We start from the raw sequence: 18,889 nt of genomic DNA, 5'->3' as shown, positions 1-18,889 counted from the left end.
GACGAAATAAATATATCATATATATTACCTCTAGGTCCAAAAATTTAAAGTGACTCTTTTGAACCGGTTCCTAATGTAAAAATTTTCCTATACTTACAAACGGGTGAAATGGTAATAATTGCCCATTTCAAGGGTATTTACACAAGCTTTTGAAAATCAAACACGCCCTAAACTTCTCAAGAGTTTTGACTTAAGCTAATTTTGTGTTTTCCTTTTGTCGGGTATTTGTAGGGCTATACACGAACCGGGCTAACCCGATTAACTCGCTCGACTTGGCCTGACTCGAAACTGAGTTCGGGTTGGGACGGGCCATTTTCTTCGGCCTAAAACTGAGTTCGTGCCTAGTTCGGATATGTAACATCCTAGATTTTCACTGTTTTGGATTTCCAAAAATCCTTAATTTTTTTTTAATTAACTTATATTATCACTTACTGACCGTTAGCACTCAACATTAGCTTATACATGAGTGGTCCAGTCTAGTCACGATCAGACCATGTGTAGGCCATCAAGTCAGATGATCGGTTTGTACTTGGTGACAGCTTGTGTAGGCCATGCAGCAGCCGAGGAAGGTCAGAAAAATCTAAAAATTTGGGAAAGCATAGATCTCATTGGGCTTGTGGTCCATCGCAGACCACGGATCCAGTGGACACCCAAAAATAAACTATTCAGGCTGTCCCAACGACATTTGCCAAATGCAACCCACCAATGCTAGAATTGAAATCTGACACTGGTAAATAAAACTGGGATTTCAGGCATTTTAGCCGTCGGATTTCTTCTAAATTTACGGTAAAGGTCTAATGTATTTGTCTACGCCCGCCCACAAAATCTGGGTCCCGATCGTGGCACGGTGACTGTTGATCACAAATCGGACCCGTGCGACCAAACCTCATATCCAATCGTCCCTAAAATTTGCATGGCCCTTCATCGGGCCATGGAGCACCTATCTTATAAGTTTCATGGCTAGAGGGCCACTAAAACTGCCCTGATTCTCCAAACAAGCTTTACACCGCTCGTTGGTGGGTCACTAGTTCCAAAACTATAGAATAATGTCCATCTTACTGGGCTTGACGCCCGTCGTGGGAGTCGGACCGGGGTACTGTCCAGAACCGCTCAACTTGAGCCAAAGGACGAGTGCATAAGAAATGCAAATACCCTAAAGGAAGGAGTTGAAACTTAAGTGAATTAAGTCGTCCACTTTTATGCAAAGTTGAGGATTTCGAATCGTCGGTTTGCGACCAAACTTTACCCGTGGAGTAAGAATATTTCTCTGCTCATATCCGTATAGTCATGGCCCTGATCGACTATTGGTGACCGTTAAACAGACTTTTAATCATATCTGTCGATCGGCGCGTCCAAATGGCGGGCCGATCATATACATATGTAGATCATCATTAGGGCTAATTATCCAACGGTGGGTGTCGACTCTTACGCCCCATAGTGGGCCCTAGAGCTTAAAAAGACCCTCTCATAGGTCTAGTATAGTAAAAACCTAGCACTTGGGGCCATTTGCACTAAATCTGGCATTATAAAAGGGGCTTCTTTGGGGCACCCCTCTTCCCATATGAATTTGCCCTAGAGAAAGGAAAGAGAGAAGAGAGAAGAGGAGAAGAGGAAGATGAGAAAGGAGAAGAAAGAGAGAGTGAAGGTGAGAAAGGTAGACCCTAGACCGAGGTGAGGCCCAAGGAAACTTAATCTTGCAACTCCCTATCCCTTCTCCAAAGGAAAACCCTACACCACAAACACAAGAATCATTCCGTTGATCGTATAGGTAAGATCCCTCATCTTTTTTCTTAAAACCCCTATGTTGAGAAGGGATTGACATGGATTTCTAACATGCCATGTGTGCTTTAGGGATTCCGGCCGATTGACCCCAAATCCACCCTTCTAGGTCGTTTCCAAGATCTCAACGATCCATAGGTGCGGACTATTGTTCTTAGGTGGCATAGCATCAATTTTATTACGAATCTAATGATTGCGATTACTTGGATGTTATATTTGGAGAATCTAGAGAAACTTTGGAATTTGGATGTTTACTTTAAGATTTTATGGGATTGCCTGTTTGTTTAGTTCTCATATGATATTGTTCATGTCTCTCATATAATTAAGCTACCATGGATGATCACATGTTTTTATCTTGCTTGATTTCTCGTATGATGTGCCCTATAGTTTGCATGATTCATTGATTCTTGTGCATTTTGGTTCTAAGGGTTGTAGAAAGTGCTTAACTTCCTCACCAACCTACATAACACACACGCATCTTGTTCATGATATTATTAGCTTTGCTTGTTAGTAGAAATTTAGAATTGTATGTTGAGAAGTATGAGAACATGATGTTGTTTATGCTAGATGATATATTGATAGTTGGCATGTTATGAATCACCACCCAAGCCCTTGGGTTGGTTAAGAATACGAGGAGGGCGAAGGTAACCCCGTTGGTAGGACCACCCTGAGGCTAAACCCATGAATTTGGGCGAGGGCGTATGGGCGACAATAGTTAGACTACATGGGTCGCTTGTACCCGATGTTGTCTGTCATGTGATCTCCTGACTCGTGTGGTCTAGCATATTTACTGACCAACCTTGCTTATTAACCCTGTTTGCTCACATATGTATGGAACCTGGAACACCCTACAACCGTTGTAGTCCATCGATAACCAAATTGAAAATGGTCCATCGCCTCGTGAGTCGGGCATGGTGGAATGAGACATTGTATCCGAGCTGTCAGCCTACGCTGGGGTGTCGCGCCTCCCCGTAGTGACCGCGAGCTATTCCTTTCTCTCGGCACTCCCCATGTGCTTGAAGTCGGGGATGGGGAACCCGGCAGGATCAAGGACTGCGGGGTCTCGGCCTCACACATTGGGGGGCCTTGGCCTCGCAACCAGCTCAGGGCATTGATACGTAGGGTGTATCAGATTCCTCAACCTGCTGGATGAACGGACTTAATTAAGAACTCAGCTAACATTATCATTGCATCACATTAGTTAGGTTGGCGACTCAGCAGTCGAGATCGCTCTGAGGGAGTGTTAGTCATACGCGATCGTTAGACGGAGTCGTTCGAGGGAGTATTGTGGCGAGGGCATGCATCATCTCATTTATCATGCATATGCATTAACAAGATTAGTTAGGTGTTTCTAAATGATCGTCTTTCATTAAATTCATAATATAATTGATGTTTGTTACGACTTAAGACTAATAGCACCCACTGAGTTGATCACTCACTCCTACTCTGGGATGGTGTTTTAAAACACCAACCAAACTCTTTAGTAGCTGCAGGTAGCGATGAGTTCGAGGAGGATGAGCTGTTCTACTTCCAGCTGATGGGCGGTTCATCATAGATTAGCAGCCTATTGTGGATCGCTAAATGGTGAACTCAACTTATCATTCTTTTTGGACATATTTTTGTAATTCTGTCGGGCAACGCCTTGTGCGATCTGTTTATATTAATTTGGACTTACATATATTTAGACTCCTTCATCTCAGTAGACTAGCTGTGAATTGTGATTCATGTTTCCAGAAATTCTCAGTTGCACATTTAAACTTGATTAAACGCATATTAATGAAAATCAGTTATAAGTAATGCTTGGGAACTCGGGAGTCGAGTGTATGCACGACCCCTGATTTCCAGGGCGTTATAGGATAGGTTATAGATCAAACCGAAACTCGACTAGGCCCGACCCGGCCTATGTGTGTGTGTGTGTGTGTGTGTATATATATTCCTAAATTCTTACCCAGTTACCCTAACCATTTACAGCAATCCAGGCTGTCCAAATCGTAAGTCTCTTTGTACATGGAACAAAGTCCTCAAAATCTATGACAAAAGCCCTTTCCCAAAAATTAAGGCCGTTTAAGTTACTTGTCAAAGCTCTTCCCATGGAGTAGATGGAGTAGAGTCAAAACATTAAGGACGTCCAAATCGTGGGTCCGAACTCGGCCCGAACTCACCCGATTGCTGAACGGGACAGGTTCGGGCTGGACATGTTGGCCCAGTGACTGGGCCGGGCCGGGTTGAGCCTAGTTCGACTCATGTACACCCCTAGGTATTTGTGATCTAATCAACAGGTTGGATGCTAATAAATATTATAGTGGTTTCGGTCTTACCGAAGTTGTGTACTTCAGAAGTTGTACACGTGGCATACATTAACTCAAGATAAATCAACTATACTGTGGAACCCACTGTCGCGCTATCACAGGCCAAAATCAGATTGGCCGTCGGATTCATGATACTCGTTTGTGGAAGTTGGACCGTTGGATATTTTTTATTTTTAACTGTCCAATAAATGTCCACTAATCCGATGCTCAGGTAATCAAATGAGTGTAACTTTTTATCCATAACGCATCCTGGAAACATAATTTTTACATATTCGTTTGACTTAATTGTCCGCCACGCATGCAATTTCTAAGCAATTTCCAAGTGCCTGACTATCAACCATCACACTCTGCCAGAGTATCAAATAGTGGTTTTTCTAAATTAGAAAATACAGCAGCACTGCAAGAAACAGAAGAAAGGGGGAAAAATGCAGCAAACGCTTGTAGACTCTACTAATTTCAATCCTAAAATCCTTCATTGCTTCTCAAAATCAAAGCTCTCAATCCATCCTCGCTGCAGTAAAATCCGAAATAATTTTAAAAATCCTACTACCATTCGTACAACTGCTACAGTCATTTCCAGCCCTTCGAATTCCTTCATAAAACACTGCCTCAAGCTCCGCCAGAGCTCTTCCTATCGCCATTCGCATGCTTCCGTTCTCGTCGTCGGTCTCACTCCCATAAGGTAATGATTTCTTTCTTTATCTTTGTTGGGCTTTCTTTCTGATTCAATTTGGGCATTGTTTTCTGAAGTATTGGGATTGATTTCGTTAGGAATTGTGTTTTTTGGGTGTTTGGATGTGTATGTTTGGAATCTGTTTTTGTTTTGCTCTTGATTGAAAAGAGCTAAATCAGGACAAACTAGAAGTGGGTTTTCGGTCTTGGGGGGGGGGGGGGGGTGAGATGTGGGTCCCACGTGATGTATGAAGGGCATCCAATCCGTCCATCAGATCTGTGAGCTCATGCCACTCTCAGGTAGAAAAAATCAGCCTGATCCAACGCTCTGGCGAGCTACAGCTTAGGGAGCATGCTGGGAGGGAACTTCCCGCCGTTGATTTATACCGGGGATCACCTGAGTTGCAAAACGTACTGAATTTGGCCTGACTTGTCATCCAGGTCAGATTAAGGGTCTAGATGGCCTGGATTTAAGATAAACTACATGCTGGGTTCCTCATTCAAATGAACAATAAGCATTCACTCTCAACTTTTTCCCTGTAGTGTGGCACACTTGAGTTTTGGATTGGGCTGATTTTTGGGTACCGGATGTAACTTGAGGTCACGGATATGATGGACGGGTTGGATTTCATGAATATTCATCATGTGGATCTGAGTTCTATCCGGCATCATCGCTGCCACCAGAGCAGCCCCTTTCTAGAAAGTGGGTTGTGTTCTTCTTCTCTCTCTCTCACTCTCTTAAATGGAATTTTACACAGTTGTCCGGCACAGTATGGTGGATTAAATGCACCAAGCTGGCCCACAAACACAGGATGAACATGTACTCAACCCAAAACCATCCATATTGTGGGCCATGCTGTGGATGGGGTACAACATGGGAAATTATGCTGATTGGAAGCTCATAACTGTCCAATTCACAACCATCAAATTGACGGTCAGAAAGAAAAAGGCATCGACGGTGCTCATTAAGTGGGATGCAATGGGCAAAGGTCCATTGCTTGGACAGTTAGGACTGCTGGATCAGTGTGATTTTTGGACTGTGCCCACTGCCCAGTGAACAAGTGGGCCTCTCAATTTGAATAATTTGGATTGATTATATGCCCGGCATCGGTACTTGTTGGTGTTTTCATCCATGTGATCCACCCTCATTCTAATATGATGTAAATCATTTCCAGTCTATCTGACCATTGAGAGATCAAGTAGTGAACAATGTATTGATTGGTGCGTGTTTGTTGATGATGTTTACTTGCTCAAGGTTAGCAATTCCATTAGGGCGCGTTTGGGTGCATCATAAAATTGAATTGCAATCGTGACTTATTAAATGTGGACCATCGGCTAGTTCCTTTAAACTGTCTATCCTTTCTGTTTAGGGGCATCCCACCTGATGTGTAGGTAGGGCCATCAACAGGTTGGGTTCGGGTCGGGTCCTAGTATACCCATGCCTGGCCAGCTGGGTTCATGTCTTGCTGCGTCTGGGTCTCGTTCTTGAAGACCCTGACCCTGATCCGCTTGGGTCTAGGTAGCCATCGGGTCTTTGGATCTAGGTTTCTAGGTAGTTTTGAACTAAGAGCATTTGCATGATCAGGCCAATTGATGGATCATGGATGGCTTTAGATCACACATGCATGCGCGACTTTGACACATGTGTAGTGTGTAAATGGGCTCCCTTGCATGCCTATGGCTTGGGAAACCTTATTCCATTGCTAGAATAAACTAACTGGCTCGGCCTGGACCTCGCTTGAACGAACCCAAGCTAATTTTAATTGGGTTTTGGTCGATGGACCCAAATTTAACCGGGCCCCGAAAGCTGAGATCAGAACCCCACCCAATTACTTGATGGGTCCAAAAAATTGGACTTAGACCCGTTAAAATTGGGTTGGGTAACCCAACGAGGTTTGGGCGAATGGTCTTCACCGTAGGTTTGCTCCCTATAGGTGAGGGTTCGATTCCCCTCATTGGCTTTACTCGATCCACGTGGTTGTGGGTGATTGCCTGTATTCGTAGGGATTAGTCTCACTTCAAAAAGAGGTGGGGACACCCTGTGTCTTCAAAAAAAAAAAAAAGGGTTGGGTACACTGGGTACCCGCGGTTCAGGTACCCATTGACAGCCCTATGTGTAGGATAGCATGATTTTTCCACGCGTTCATCTTCTTTGTGGGGGCCGCTTTCTGCAGCATTGAGATGCCCATGCTCTCTTGCCAGGTTGGCCACGCGTGCTTGTGGGTCTAGCAAACCTCTTAATTGTACAGTCCCTGTTTTGATATTTTCTACACATCCCTGAGATTTTTCAAATTCTCTAGTTCCTATATATCTAATGAATTGATTTGAATTAAAAAAAAAAAAAAGAGGGAAGAAGAAGAAGAGAGATCCATGCAATATGGAAAAATCCAATTAATTTTCTTATTCACATGCAGGGAGATATCCAGATTTCAAGAATTACAGGGAGAGGGCCCCACCATTTTGGATTCTTTACTTCTACTCAATGATTCTGAAGTTCCCAAAGGATTATATGACCCATCTGTTCGCATTGTGCATGTGAGCTCTATTGTGATGAAAAAACTTTCTGGGCTGCAATCGATAGATTCCGTTGAAGCAATCGCCCTTATGAGATTTCCCAGTAGCTTCTGCAACATGGATGGTGACCAAGAGGAAGATTGCGAGAGTTGGTTTCCTTCTCCACATCGAATATTAGTCCTGGACGGAATTCAGGTATGTTTATACTTAGTGTTTGGTTTTCAAATAGAAGTTGTGGATTCGAGCTTTGATGGATATGGTGACTTTTATTTTTACAAAACAGTCATCCTCATAACTGACCAGGTTTTAAGGTGACCCGGCCCTTTTTGGTGGCTGGTTCTTGTCCAGACCAGCTCGACCTCTCTGGTCCATGTTTTAACTGCTGCCTATATCCATCTAATGTGTTTTTGAGCTTTGCTAGGCCCACACATGTGTGAGTCAGCTAATGCACCCACCACCACATATACCAGCGTGGCAGACAGGTGAACTAATCGAAGCCAGCCATCAGGTGGACCTCACTGTGCAGATGTTACTGCCCAAAGATGCGGTCCATTCAGTAGGTGTGCCGTTATATTAGAAATAAATTGATGGATAAGAAAATTTCGGCTGATTTTTTCACAACCATACATTTGTTCAGTTAATTGTGGCCCACGTGAGGAGTGGTCTAGCCTGATTCTTGGGATAGGGAATCTATAGAAGGGTACCCTTTTGATGGATGGCTTGGATATTGCACCTGCATGTTGGCACATGTGATAGCGTCTGCATTAGCTGACTTGTACACGTGTGGCCTTAGCTAGGCTTTGTAGTTCCAATTAAAGGTAATTCAGAAGGATGTATTATACAATGCTCTATCCAAGCATGGTTCATGGTTCAATGCTCCAAATGTTGATATGATGGGCCCCACATTCTGGATGACCCGCGCGACAAAAAGTCACACAGACCAGACGGGGAGGTCAGGCTGGTTTGGGCAAGAAAATAGATGGTTCAGAAGAAAATACAGGAGCGGTATATTCAAACCGAAAAGGTCCAAAGATTCAATGGCTATGATCTTCTAACTAGTGCATAGACATCTGTTCTAGGGCCAGTGTTTTGGATCAGTTGGACATGGCCTCACTTGCAAAAACTGAAAATGCGAGTGGCATGTAGAAATTCTCCATTTGAGCATTGTATAATCTCTTCACGGAGTTTCTTATGTTTGAGCACTGGGATAATCTCCACATCGATTCTTGTTCGTGTCCACGTGGTATCACCTTATCTAATGCTTTTCATAGTTCTAAAACTCAGTGACTTGACCCAAAAAAATTGAGTCGAGTCACTATGAAACTCCATGGCATTCTTGACTTGGTTCAGACTCGACACGACTCATTGAGTCGGTCGCCTACACGATGCAATTGGGCATGACTCGAACCGAAACACTTGCCGAGATTATTCATTTTTAAATAAAGAATGGTAGTGGTTAGTGGCTATTCAAGCTCATGACCAAGGTATTCGATAATGGTTCATTACCTTACAATGCGTACATATTGGCCGTTACAGCCTTTAAAAAAATTGTAACAGCCTCGTAATGGCTATTATGGCCCTCGTAAGGGACCGATACAGGGCCGTTACGGCCCCATAACGCATAATGGTACCCACCGTTACCATCACCTAATGTAACCGTTTTTTAATACCATGCTCGTGACCTCACATGGTTAGGGCAACAGTGTTAACCAGCAGGCCAGGTAACGATATTGTCATTTAGTTCGCCTATTTTTATATGCATAGTTTTCAAAGTACCTTGTATTATCAAAATATTATTTCTAGTTTAATTATTAAATATCGAGTTGAGTCAAATTGAGTCTTCGAGTTGATCCGACTTAACCAGATATCTGGAGTTGACTTTTTAAACTATGGTTGATCTTGGTATTGCTTGTGCATATGAGAATCCGCCTTTCCTTCAAATGATCTAGTGAACTTTTTCTAGCACACGGTATGCTTCTAATGCATCGAACCCGATCGCTGCAGGACCCCGGCAACCTTGGTACATTACTAAGATCCGCAATGGCGTTTAGATGGGTATGATTTTCGTTCATGAATATGATGTGTAATTTTCTTCTAGATCCCCACCAATCTTACTAGCGCATGTAAAGAAAATCATGCCCTTGTGGACATTATTTGGTTCGTAAAAGTGGTCAACCCAAATAGAGAAAAGGTGTGATTACTTGGATGTATGGGTCCTACCACCTATGCAAACCGATCAGAGCACACAAGGGAAACTTTTCCTCACATGCGCAAGTAAAATTAGCATTTTCATTTAAAATGCTTCCTTTTTCTTTTTTCTTTGCAGAAAAACTTTGATGCTCTGGCAGAGTGTGATGGATGATACACAGGAACTTATGCGACATACAAGTCAAATTAAACTGTCCAAAATTGTGGGTCCCGGGATGTATCACAAACCAATAATTATACTTATCTGGTCATTTTACCATCAGACTGATGGACAGTTATTGGATGGTTATATCTAATGGTCTTCTTTCAAGAAACAAGAGTCCACGATTGTAGGTTTGGATTCTTCAACCAATCTGATTTTGGGACAGAGAGTGTATTTGGCTATTTAGTCGGTTTTGGTTTGAGTTAATATATGCCATGTGTAAAATTTCTGAGTGCACGTGTATCAAGCATTACACTGCCAGAGTATCAACTCCCCTCGATCAGGGGTATTCTGTCCAAAAATAATAATCAAGGCCATTCCAATCATGTTGTTTGAAAATGGGCTAAAGATTATAGTATGTGTAGTGTGTTTTACTGAATTGTGGCAAGTCATCCATGGTACACGTGGCATGCATGTGTGCCAATCCAGACCGACCAAGTTGCCCCCTTGGTATGGAGCATAGACCAAAATCACTCTGATTGGTGTCCATCAAATGTACAGTGGAAAAGATTCTGGTTACAGCCCCAAATTCAACAGGCAAAGTCAGATGGTTACGATTATCTGGTCGGTGTGATTTTTGAGCTATGATTTATCACGAGATGGCCCACAATTTGTGCTGTCAGATTGAAGCAGCATTCCAAATTCAACTGATGAAATTACATTGTTATGATCATATATGATTAGTGTGATTTTCAGGCCATGTTCCATCTGCAGTTGGGCCCTCAATTTCAGTGGTCGGATTTATGCACTTGTTTGTAGTGTTTGTCATGGCCCACCCAAATAATGGCGATGTTTATTACTCTTCTATGTTTTTTGTCTCACCGATTCTCTTCCACCTCTTGCAATGACTGGTTTGTGCTGATTACTGACAGGATGGAGTTTTTCTACTTCCTGGTTGCTGTGATCCTTTCAATGACAAAGCACTCAGGGCAGCCCGCGGAGCTTCCTTTCAGCTCCCCATTGTTTCTGGTAAGTGGGCCCACTTAAAATCTCTAAAACACAAATTCCAAATGAAGATGTTGGCTGGCCATCCAGATGATGATGAAGAACGAAATGGCCCTCTTTTGCTCTCTCGGGAGCTTGCGGATGTGTTAGCTGGTGGGCCTCTTTGCTTGGTCTTGGGCAGCGAAGGCCGTGGCCTTTCGGAGGAATCCATGCAGGCCTGTGAGCTTGTAAGCATTCCGATGGCCGGTGAGTTTGAGTCTCTCAATGTATCGGTTGCCGGCGGGATTTTCTTGTTTATGCTGCAGCCTGAATACCAGAGAGTAGTTATCTGATTATCTGATCCGCTGTTTTGCATGGATTCTGATTTCTCTTTATTTCATTTTCTCTATTGAGAGAAGGAGCTGGCCTGAAACAACCACAACCCGGTACCACCGTACCAGGAAAATGTGGGGCCCACCTGATGCTGGTACCAGGAAAATGTGGGGCCCACCTGATGCATTCATAAAATCCAACCCATCCATCATATGCATCAGACCATGTTACTTGATAGGCCTTATAATCAGGCTGATTAGTGAATCAGGTAGGCTACACCACAGGGAGCAAGTTGGGAGGGAATCTCCACCCTTGATTTTTGCGCTGTGTATATGAAATCTATGCATTCAGACCCTTCATGTGGTCTGGATGAAAGGTCTCAGGCCCTAAAATTCAGGTCAGCCCATGTGGAAATCAAGGGTCAGCGTCGCTTCTCACACTGTTCCCTGTGTTTTGGCCCACTTGAGTGTTCTGATCAGAGTGATTTTTGGAACACGGAGGTTATACGGTGGTTGGTGCTGGACGGACTTCATCCATCATGTGGGCCCCACATTTGCCTGGCACCACTCGAGCAGGTGTTATCATTAAGGTGGGCCCTATATCTCATAGATTGGACTGTGATGAGATTTTCTTTCTTTCTTTCTTTCTTTCTTTCTTTCCACCATTTACCATCTTGCCAGACCGTTGATCAGGACCACAGAACGACCCAGTCCGAGGTAGATGTGGGATGCAGATCGTGTCCTACTCCTGTCTAATCCGCCCCGTCCATCCATTTTTTCCTATCATTTTATAGATAGGCCCAAAAATGAGGCAGATCCAACGCTCAAGTGGGCCACACCACAGGAAGCAGCTGTGATAATGATTCTCACCGTTGAAACTTTTCTAGGACCCACCGTGATGTTTATTTGTCATCCAACCTATTCATAAAGTTACATAGACCTGGATGAAGAGAAAACACAAATATCAGCTCCATCCAAAACTTCTGTGGCCCCCAGGAAGTTTTCAACGGTAAGAGTTTAATCTCCAATTGTGTAGTCCATTTAAGCCTTGGATCTCCCTCATTTTTGGGCCTATGTCATAAAATGATACAGAAAAAATAAAATAAAAATGGATGGACGGTATGGATAAGACCCACACATCACGGTGGCCACTCAAAGCTCCTGGTAGGACGCAATCCGCGTCCGTAGAGGTGGGCCTATTCAAGGTTTATGTATTTTTATTAGCTCAGGCTCTATGCATTCTTACCGGGCCTGTGGTTTTGCTAGGCCCATTGCATTGCATTGACAACTCTGCCATTGGCGTTTCTTCTTGTGGGGAACGGATTAGGTGCTACCCTTACCGTGGGGCCCACCTTGATGATTTGTTGTGTATCCATGCCGTCCATTTTAGGACGTGGTCCAGATCTAAATCTCAGGTGGACCACACCACAGGAAACAGTGCTGATTGAACGCCCACCATTAAAAAAAATTCCTATGGCTTGTGGTAAGCAAATCAGTAATGTTTATTTGCCATCCAACCCGTTGATAAGGTCAACCAGACCTGGATTAAGGGAAAAATACAAATATCAGCTTGATCCAAAACGTTTGTGGCCTACAAAAAGCTTTTAATGGTCTTCCACCACATTTTACAGTGGTGTGGTCCACTGGAGATTTGGATTTTCGTAAGTTCTCGGATAACGTCCTAAAATGAGCTGAAAAAACGGATGTGCGGTGTGGATATACAACACATTTATCAAAATGGGCCCCACAAGGTAAGGTAGCACCCACTAAGGTGTTATCCGGGTAACACCTAATCCGCTCAGTCCAAGTTAATAGGCCCAAGCCCAGTCCAAAGCTAGGCTGAGAGTTCCAGGTCCCATGAACGGCCCAACCTGTTGCTGAAGATCTCCGGCCGTTGGATGTGGCCATACCATTTCTTCCCTCCAACATGCCATGATTACCATCAAAACGATAGGCCCCACCATCAAGATCACCCTTCCCGAAAATCAATCCGATCCGCTCATTATGCCGTTGGGCCAGGCCCGTATGTTGAGTCAGACTTGTATATTTTATTCGAGAACGGTGGCCAGTGTGGCCCATCTGATGAGCGAACCGGTGTGATTTCCATTCTAGGCGATCTTCATGGACGTGGGGCCCACCATTTTCATGACACTAATGTCCTACGCAAGTGGTATGTTGTGGTACATGCGTGTGGTGGATCATCTCTCTTAACGCGTGGAGTGCTTAGAGAGCAAAGTTAAAGTCGTCCACATATCATATATTATAAATCTCCAAAGTCAACCAATAAAAAAATAATATGAAGATGCATGGGAGCACCCAAGTAGGAATAAAAAAAAGCTTGTGAAGATGCATGGAAATCGCCACATGCATACGTTACGTGCACGTATTATTCATGTAGTATTGGCAAGAACATTCCGACTAGGGGTGTACATCCAGTCGGCCACTGGCTGACCTCAGCTCGAACTTGGCCCGAGCCTAACTGCCCAGCTCAGCTCGGTTTGGTCAGCAGCTTAACAGCTTAGGCTAGCGCGGGCCAAGTTCTCCATTGAGGCATTTCCACATACACTTGAACTGCGACTTTAAAATCTCACTGTTTGTAAGGGCAACGGTTTTACAGGTATTTTATCAAACACCTTAAGCAACATAAAAATCAAAAAAACAAAGAGAAAAATGGTATTTGTTTCATGTACATGCCTGCCTTGCCACCAACCACATTTCGTTGAGTCATTTTATCAAACAGTTGGTGAGCAACATCAATGGCAAAGTAACTGTGTCACCGAACTGGTTCAGTTCGAGTTGGATTTGATCCAAGTCGACTCGAGCTGGGGTCTGCTAGAACTCGGATCGAACTCATTTTCGAGCTCAAAAAATCAGCTCGACTCAGCTCGAACTCAGCTTCAAACCAAGTCGAGTCGAGCGAGCTAACTGAGCTAGCTCGGTTCGTGTACACCCCTAATTCCGAGCAACAAACCCAAAAGCACACGTGCTAGGGTGATGCATTCACCGGGGCCATTCATCTAGTGGGCCCTATCATGGATGACCCATGTTTAAAAATCCATCACTTTTCTACCGTAGCTTTCATGTGCACCGATCACGGTCACTGATCAGGAAGCTTGGATCATCGAGCTGTGTGGGGCCCATTAGTGATGTTTATGAGGAATCCAAACCGTGTATCTGGCTCATCAAGTTATGTTCACCGTACATTCCAAGAATCATTCTGGTCAAAAGTTCAGGTGGGGAACCTCAATGGAAGCAATATACAATCACACGTACAACCCGTATATTCGTGGGGTGTGGCCCATCTGAGTTTTTGAATGACCTGTTTTTTGGTGTATAACTTCATCCTGGTGGGTTGCACCTGATGAATGGTTTGGATGGCAAGGTGGACACTGAAGTTTCTATGGTACGTGTCACCATACCTGGTGTTCCACATTGTTCACTTTCGTGTGGCTCACTTGAGTGGTGAATCAAGATGGAATTTTGGCTCAAGGCCTAAAATGAGGTGTTACATCTAATGGACGGTTCGATGGAATTCACACATACACTACATGCTATGTTTCAGTGATTCATGACCATGAGCGTCAATGTCATGAGCCCGCAGTGAATGAGTTTTGACTCGAAAATTTCCAAGATTGGACTACCATAACTCCTTTGTCAGGGGTCTACACAAAGTGACATTAAGGGCCTGTTTGGATTCGTGTATTGTATTGTATGTACTGTATTCGGGTACTGTTCATGTATACAATGGGGTTTTCAATATACATTCAAATCATTCAGAGACAAATCAATATTTGGATTGGAGGTATTATAGAGAATAATATACAATATCTTATACAGATCAACGTTTGGATAGGAGGTATTATATCTGCGTACTGTACAACCGTACAAGTTTTTGAATACTACATGTACGGATTGAATTTTATCATCATTCCATCATGATTTGGCGGAAACTTCTATTTTTTAAAATCAAGCTTAACCTTCATGTGGGGCCCATCATGGGGCGTGCATGACACTAATCCGTCCATCATGCGGGTTCCCTCATGTTCTCTTTGATGCCCAATAATCAGGCTGATTCGAAATTCATGTGGGCCACACCAGAGGGAGAAGTTGAGATGGCCTGGAACACACCATTAAAAACCTTCTGGTTGTTTGTGGGGCCCACTATGTTTTTATATGCCATCCAATCCATTCAGAAGATGATACCCACCATCATGAGTAGACATACGAAAAACCAGGCCATTTCAAAGCTCATGAGGGCTACACTACGTGATTTCAGAGATTTTAGGCATGGTTTTTTCTGGTTCGGCCCCAGGTTCTACACCATCTGGAATGTCCGAGTCAATGGTCTGTTGAGTTCCACCATACATCATGGTGGGGCTCACAGAGCACCGACCACCAGCCATGGAGCTGGTGTCAGGGGGAGTGGCCAATCCGTTCCCTGATTTGGCTACAATGAATTGCGAAATCAACGTGACAATTAAGCCCACCGTAGATTACCAACGGCAGACTGAGATTGCCATACCTGTGATATGTGGACCCATGTGTAATCCTGAAGTCATCCACGCCCCAGAAAACAAAATGTGTTGCACAAAAACAAAATTACAAAACATACATTATAATTTTTGTAAACAAAAACATTAAGAAAACAAGGAGATGATATTGACAGTTGCAGCAAAGAGAAGAACAGAAAGAAATTAATATATTAAAAAAATTAAAGATGAATATTACAAATGCGTTAGATGTCATCCATGTTCAAGAAAAGAAAATAACAATAACAAAATTAGAAAACCTACTTCAAAATAAAAATATAAAATTGAAAAAACTCAAAAATACATCACTGTGGAGCCGATATTAAATGTTCCAGAAAAGAAGAAGAAGAGTGTAAAAGGAAAAAAATTGAAAAAACGAATATTACAAATGAGACGTCCTTAACTACATACTTTGAAACAGTCCTCCAATTCGTCTTTAATTACAGACGCAAAAAACCTATCCGCTGCAACAAACATTCAAGTAAACACCCGGAAACAATATGAGGACACCAACCAACAAACCAATAATCTTATGATCTAAATGTGGTTCGTTTCCTGGACCATCAGGAAACACTCTTTCTTCATTTTCATCTTGCACACCATTGTCACCAATTACAGTTGGCTCTTTGGGTGCAGCTACACATATCTTGTTATCTATCGTCGTGGTAGAAGTTGATGCATAAACAAACCAAGTTCCAACTGTTTCAACTGCTGCTCTACTGATAGTGGAGGCGTAAATAATATGGTAAACCATGCACATATATGTGAATAAATATGATTGTAAGATATGTAAATCAACATGGAAATTTGATTTCTTATAATGTACAGTGGCGTTGTTAAAGATTCATCTAACCTTGTATTGATTCCATGCAAGCATTGCATCTTCATAAACCGTGAATGACTTATGTCCGCATCCACTAAATCCATGAACCTGAGCTTTGCACTCTTCCCACGTCTCGTATATTCCAGGCACTCTTCCCTCAAACACTACGTAAAACCTCCTCTTCATTTTCACTCCTGCATCAAATCCATTAGGGTTTTCCAAGCCCACACGTGTAAGAAATCTCCATCCGCACATTGAAAGTGTACATGATCTGAGCTTTCAATCCTCATACGTGGGCCACTCTACTAGGCATGAAACTTGGGCAGGTGGGGTCAAGTTGGCTTTCAATCCGAACCCATCCAATGAAAAGAAACTCATACAAGATTTACTGAAAGTGATGCTGGGAATTAGTAAAATAATATTAAGAAGAACATGTCGGATATAATCCAAATCTGTGAAGGTTATCTGTATATAGAAAATGAAACTCAAACCTATGTATGTGTATCATTCTTATATTTGGAATCAGAAACTCAATGCCTCATGTGAAAATTATCTATTTCTAATACCCAATTGCATTAACTACATCAATCTAAAACAAAAGCATGCACGAATATCAGATAAAACAAAAACCATAACTACCCACCCAAGAAAAAAAGCTTATTGCTACAAAAGCATGTAGCAATAACCTGCTGACACCTGCGATATAATAATGCAGTCATTGGAATGAGAGGCTGATTAAGACAGCAATAGATACCTGCTAAAACAGAAACCATAACTACCCAGCCAAAAAAAAAAGTTGATCAACCACACCATTACCAAATCATCCAAAGTTTAAATGACCTGACATAACTCCAGGCCGTTCAAATAACGCCCTGAATTATAAAATTATCTATCAATTATAATGCAAGTGAAGAGTGTATTAGTCCATAATTAAATATTCATATTGAGCACTGCAAGAGGCTATCAAATGCAACTTCTGTAGATCCAACCTCTTGCAAACACAACAAATCAGACTAACCTCTATCCTCCAACATATTCCTACTGCAGAAATGACTACTGTATAATGAAAAGTATATCAAGTTATAATCTTAGACAGAGTATCGCATAACAGTTAAAGTCAGAACCTGCAACAAAAAGTAGCATTGCAAATTTCATATATATAGTAATCCAAAAGATTGAAGATCTGATTACTACTCCAGCAGCAATCATATAATTCACATCGTTGCCATTTGTTAACCCACCAAACCAAGCATTCACAGACTTGGTTGAAACAGTATCCACCCCAAAAGAAAAAAAAAAAGTCCAGAAAACACCATTGTCCAAAAAATATTTTTACTCTTCCCAAATTCACTCCTACCCACTCCGCGGAAGGATAACCTTTTCTATCCATTCCTTTCTTCTCTCGTGTCCCATTTTCATAAAATATCCTGCACTGACCAAATCGGATTGCAACACCCTCGCAGCCCGAATCTGATCCTCATTATTCAGACCTTCCACGTCCTTAAGTATCCCCAGCAACCGCTGCACATGTGTCATACTTTTGCCCTGCGCCATAGTTATAGTCAGGGTCTTTACAGCCTCTGCCATCTCCCCCATCCTATCCCCTATTTGCTCGCTCGGCTTATCCTTCCTACGACGACTAATGTCACTCTCATCCAAACGACTATGACGAGATCCTGACGTTTCCTCCATTGGGCTTTTGTTATATTTCTTTGCCTTATTTATGGATCCCTTGCCTACGTGTGCGCGGTGAGTAGGCCTCTGACCGTCCTCATCATCGAATGAGAGTCGTACAGTATCAGAGGCCTCCTCATTAGAGCCGTCGTCGGAATACATTTCGGATCGGCTGCGCCGCTTCCCAGAAATAGGTGATGACTAAGCCGTACTCGCAAATGATCTATGGGCACAGTCATTGCCGAATATGAAGGCCAAGTCATCCCATCTATCGATGTGCTTTCCTCGCACACGTTCCGCATATGGGTGAGACTGTACACATAAAGAAAATATTAGAAATCATATACTGAAAAGCTGAAAATTTTACAATGAATGATTTTTTTTCTTAAATATCCTACTGTAATATAGCAAGCACACACATCATCAGTAGCGACGATCATCTTTTTGTCAGAGTCCCATCCAAAACCGGATGCACTGAGCAGGTCCTTGATAGAAATATACAACCTCTTCAAGGTCCGCAACCGATTAGAAATGTGACGATTTTCAAGTAATATGCCACATGTCTCATTGATCTCTCTGATGGTTGCCTTGTAGGTCTTAGGTTTGAACCCATTATCACTCTTCAGGCCGAGATTGACTTGTTCAACGAGGGCATCCACCAACGAATTATCCATATTATCGAACTATTAAACTCTACTTATTTTTCGAGAAGAGGCTTGCCTACGCCTTGGGGTAGATATACCCTTAGGTGAGGGCCCTTTCCTTAAGGGTGTAGTGGTTCTTGGTGGAGTTTGAAGAGGTTGTCTTACTGATCTTGGACTAAGGTGTAGATGACCACCCCTTCTTGTAGGTGACGAGTCCACATTTAAACTCCTCAAAAAATTCATTTCACCTACAAGTAACACATATTTATGGTTACATGA

The 18,889-nt window shown here is 42.8% G+C and overlaps 2 protein-coding genes across 3 annotated transcripts; one reads left to right on the top strand and one right to left on the bottom strand.

Annotated features, from left to right (window-relative positions):
• Positions 1-4,459: 4,459 nt before the first annotated feature.
• Positions 4,460-10,983, top strand: LOC131218714 (uncharacterized). Of its 2 annotated transcripts, XM_058213443.1 has the most exons (4): positions 4,463-4,770; positions 7,175-7,469; positions 9,279-9,329; positions 10,557-10,983. In XM_058213443.1, exons 1-4 carry the CDS (start codon positions 4,514-4,516, stop codon positions 10,959-10,961), a joined length of 1,008 nt encoding a protein of 335 aa, XP_058069426.1. In that variant the 5' UTR covers positions 4,463-4,513; the 3' UTR covers positions 10,962-10,983. The 2 variants fall into 2 exon arrangements, with proteins under 2 accessions (XP_058069427.1, XP_058069426.1); XM_058213444.1 differs by lacking the exon at positions 9,279-9,329 and having other exon boundaries at positions 4,460-4,770.
• A 7,184-nt stretch (positions 10,984-18,167) lies between these two features.
• Positions 18,168-18,640, bottom strand: LOC131219148 (uncharacterized). Its single transcript, XM_058214153.1, has 2 exons — positions 18,386-18,640; positions 18,168-18,278 (listed from the first exon to the last, which is right to left on the bottom strand). Exons 1-2 carry the CDS (start codon positions 18,638-18,640, stop codon positions 18,168-18,170), a joined length of 366 nt encoding a protein of 121 aa, XP_058070136.1.
• Between the last annotated feature and the right edge of the window lie 249 nt (positions 18,641-18,889).

Source organism: Magnolia sinica, chromosome 11 (assembly GCF_029962835.1).
Source record: "Magnolia sinica isolate HGM2019 chromosome 11, MsV1, whole genome shotgun sequence".
Taxonomy (NCBI): Eukaryota; Viridiplantae; Streptophyta; class Magnoliopsida; order Magnoliales; family Magnoliaceae; genus Magnolia; species Magnolia sinica.
The sequence above is the reverse complement of the archived record's forward strand: the minus strand, read 5'-3'. Positions and strand labels throughout refer to the sequence as shown.

Excerpts from the sequence above, each read along its gene's own strand:
- LOC131218714 (XM_058213443.1), top strand. The coding sequence starts at position 4,514 with ATGCAGCAAACGCTTGTAGACTCTACTAATTTCAATCCTAAAATCCTT. Across the intron at positions 4,771-7,174 it reads GTCGGTCTCACTCCCATAAG|GGAGATATCCAGATTTCAAG; the intron begins GTAATGATTTCT and ends ATTCACATGCAG. Across the intron at positions 7,470-9,278 it reads TAGTCCTGGACGGAATTCAG|GACCCCGGCAACCTTGGTAC; the intron begins GTATGTTTATAC and ends CGATCGCTGCAG.
- LOC131219148 (XM_058214153.1), bottom strand. The coding sequence starts at position 18,640 with ATGGATAATTCGTTGGTGGATGCCCTCGTTGAACAAGTCAATCTCGGC. Across the intron at positions 18,279-18,385 it reads TGATCGTCGCTACTGATGAT|TCTCACCCATATGCGGAACG; the intron begins GTGTGTGCTTGC and ends TTATGTGTACAG.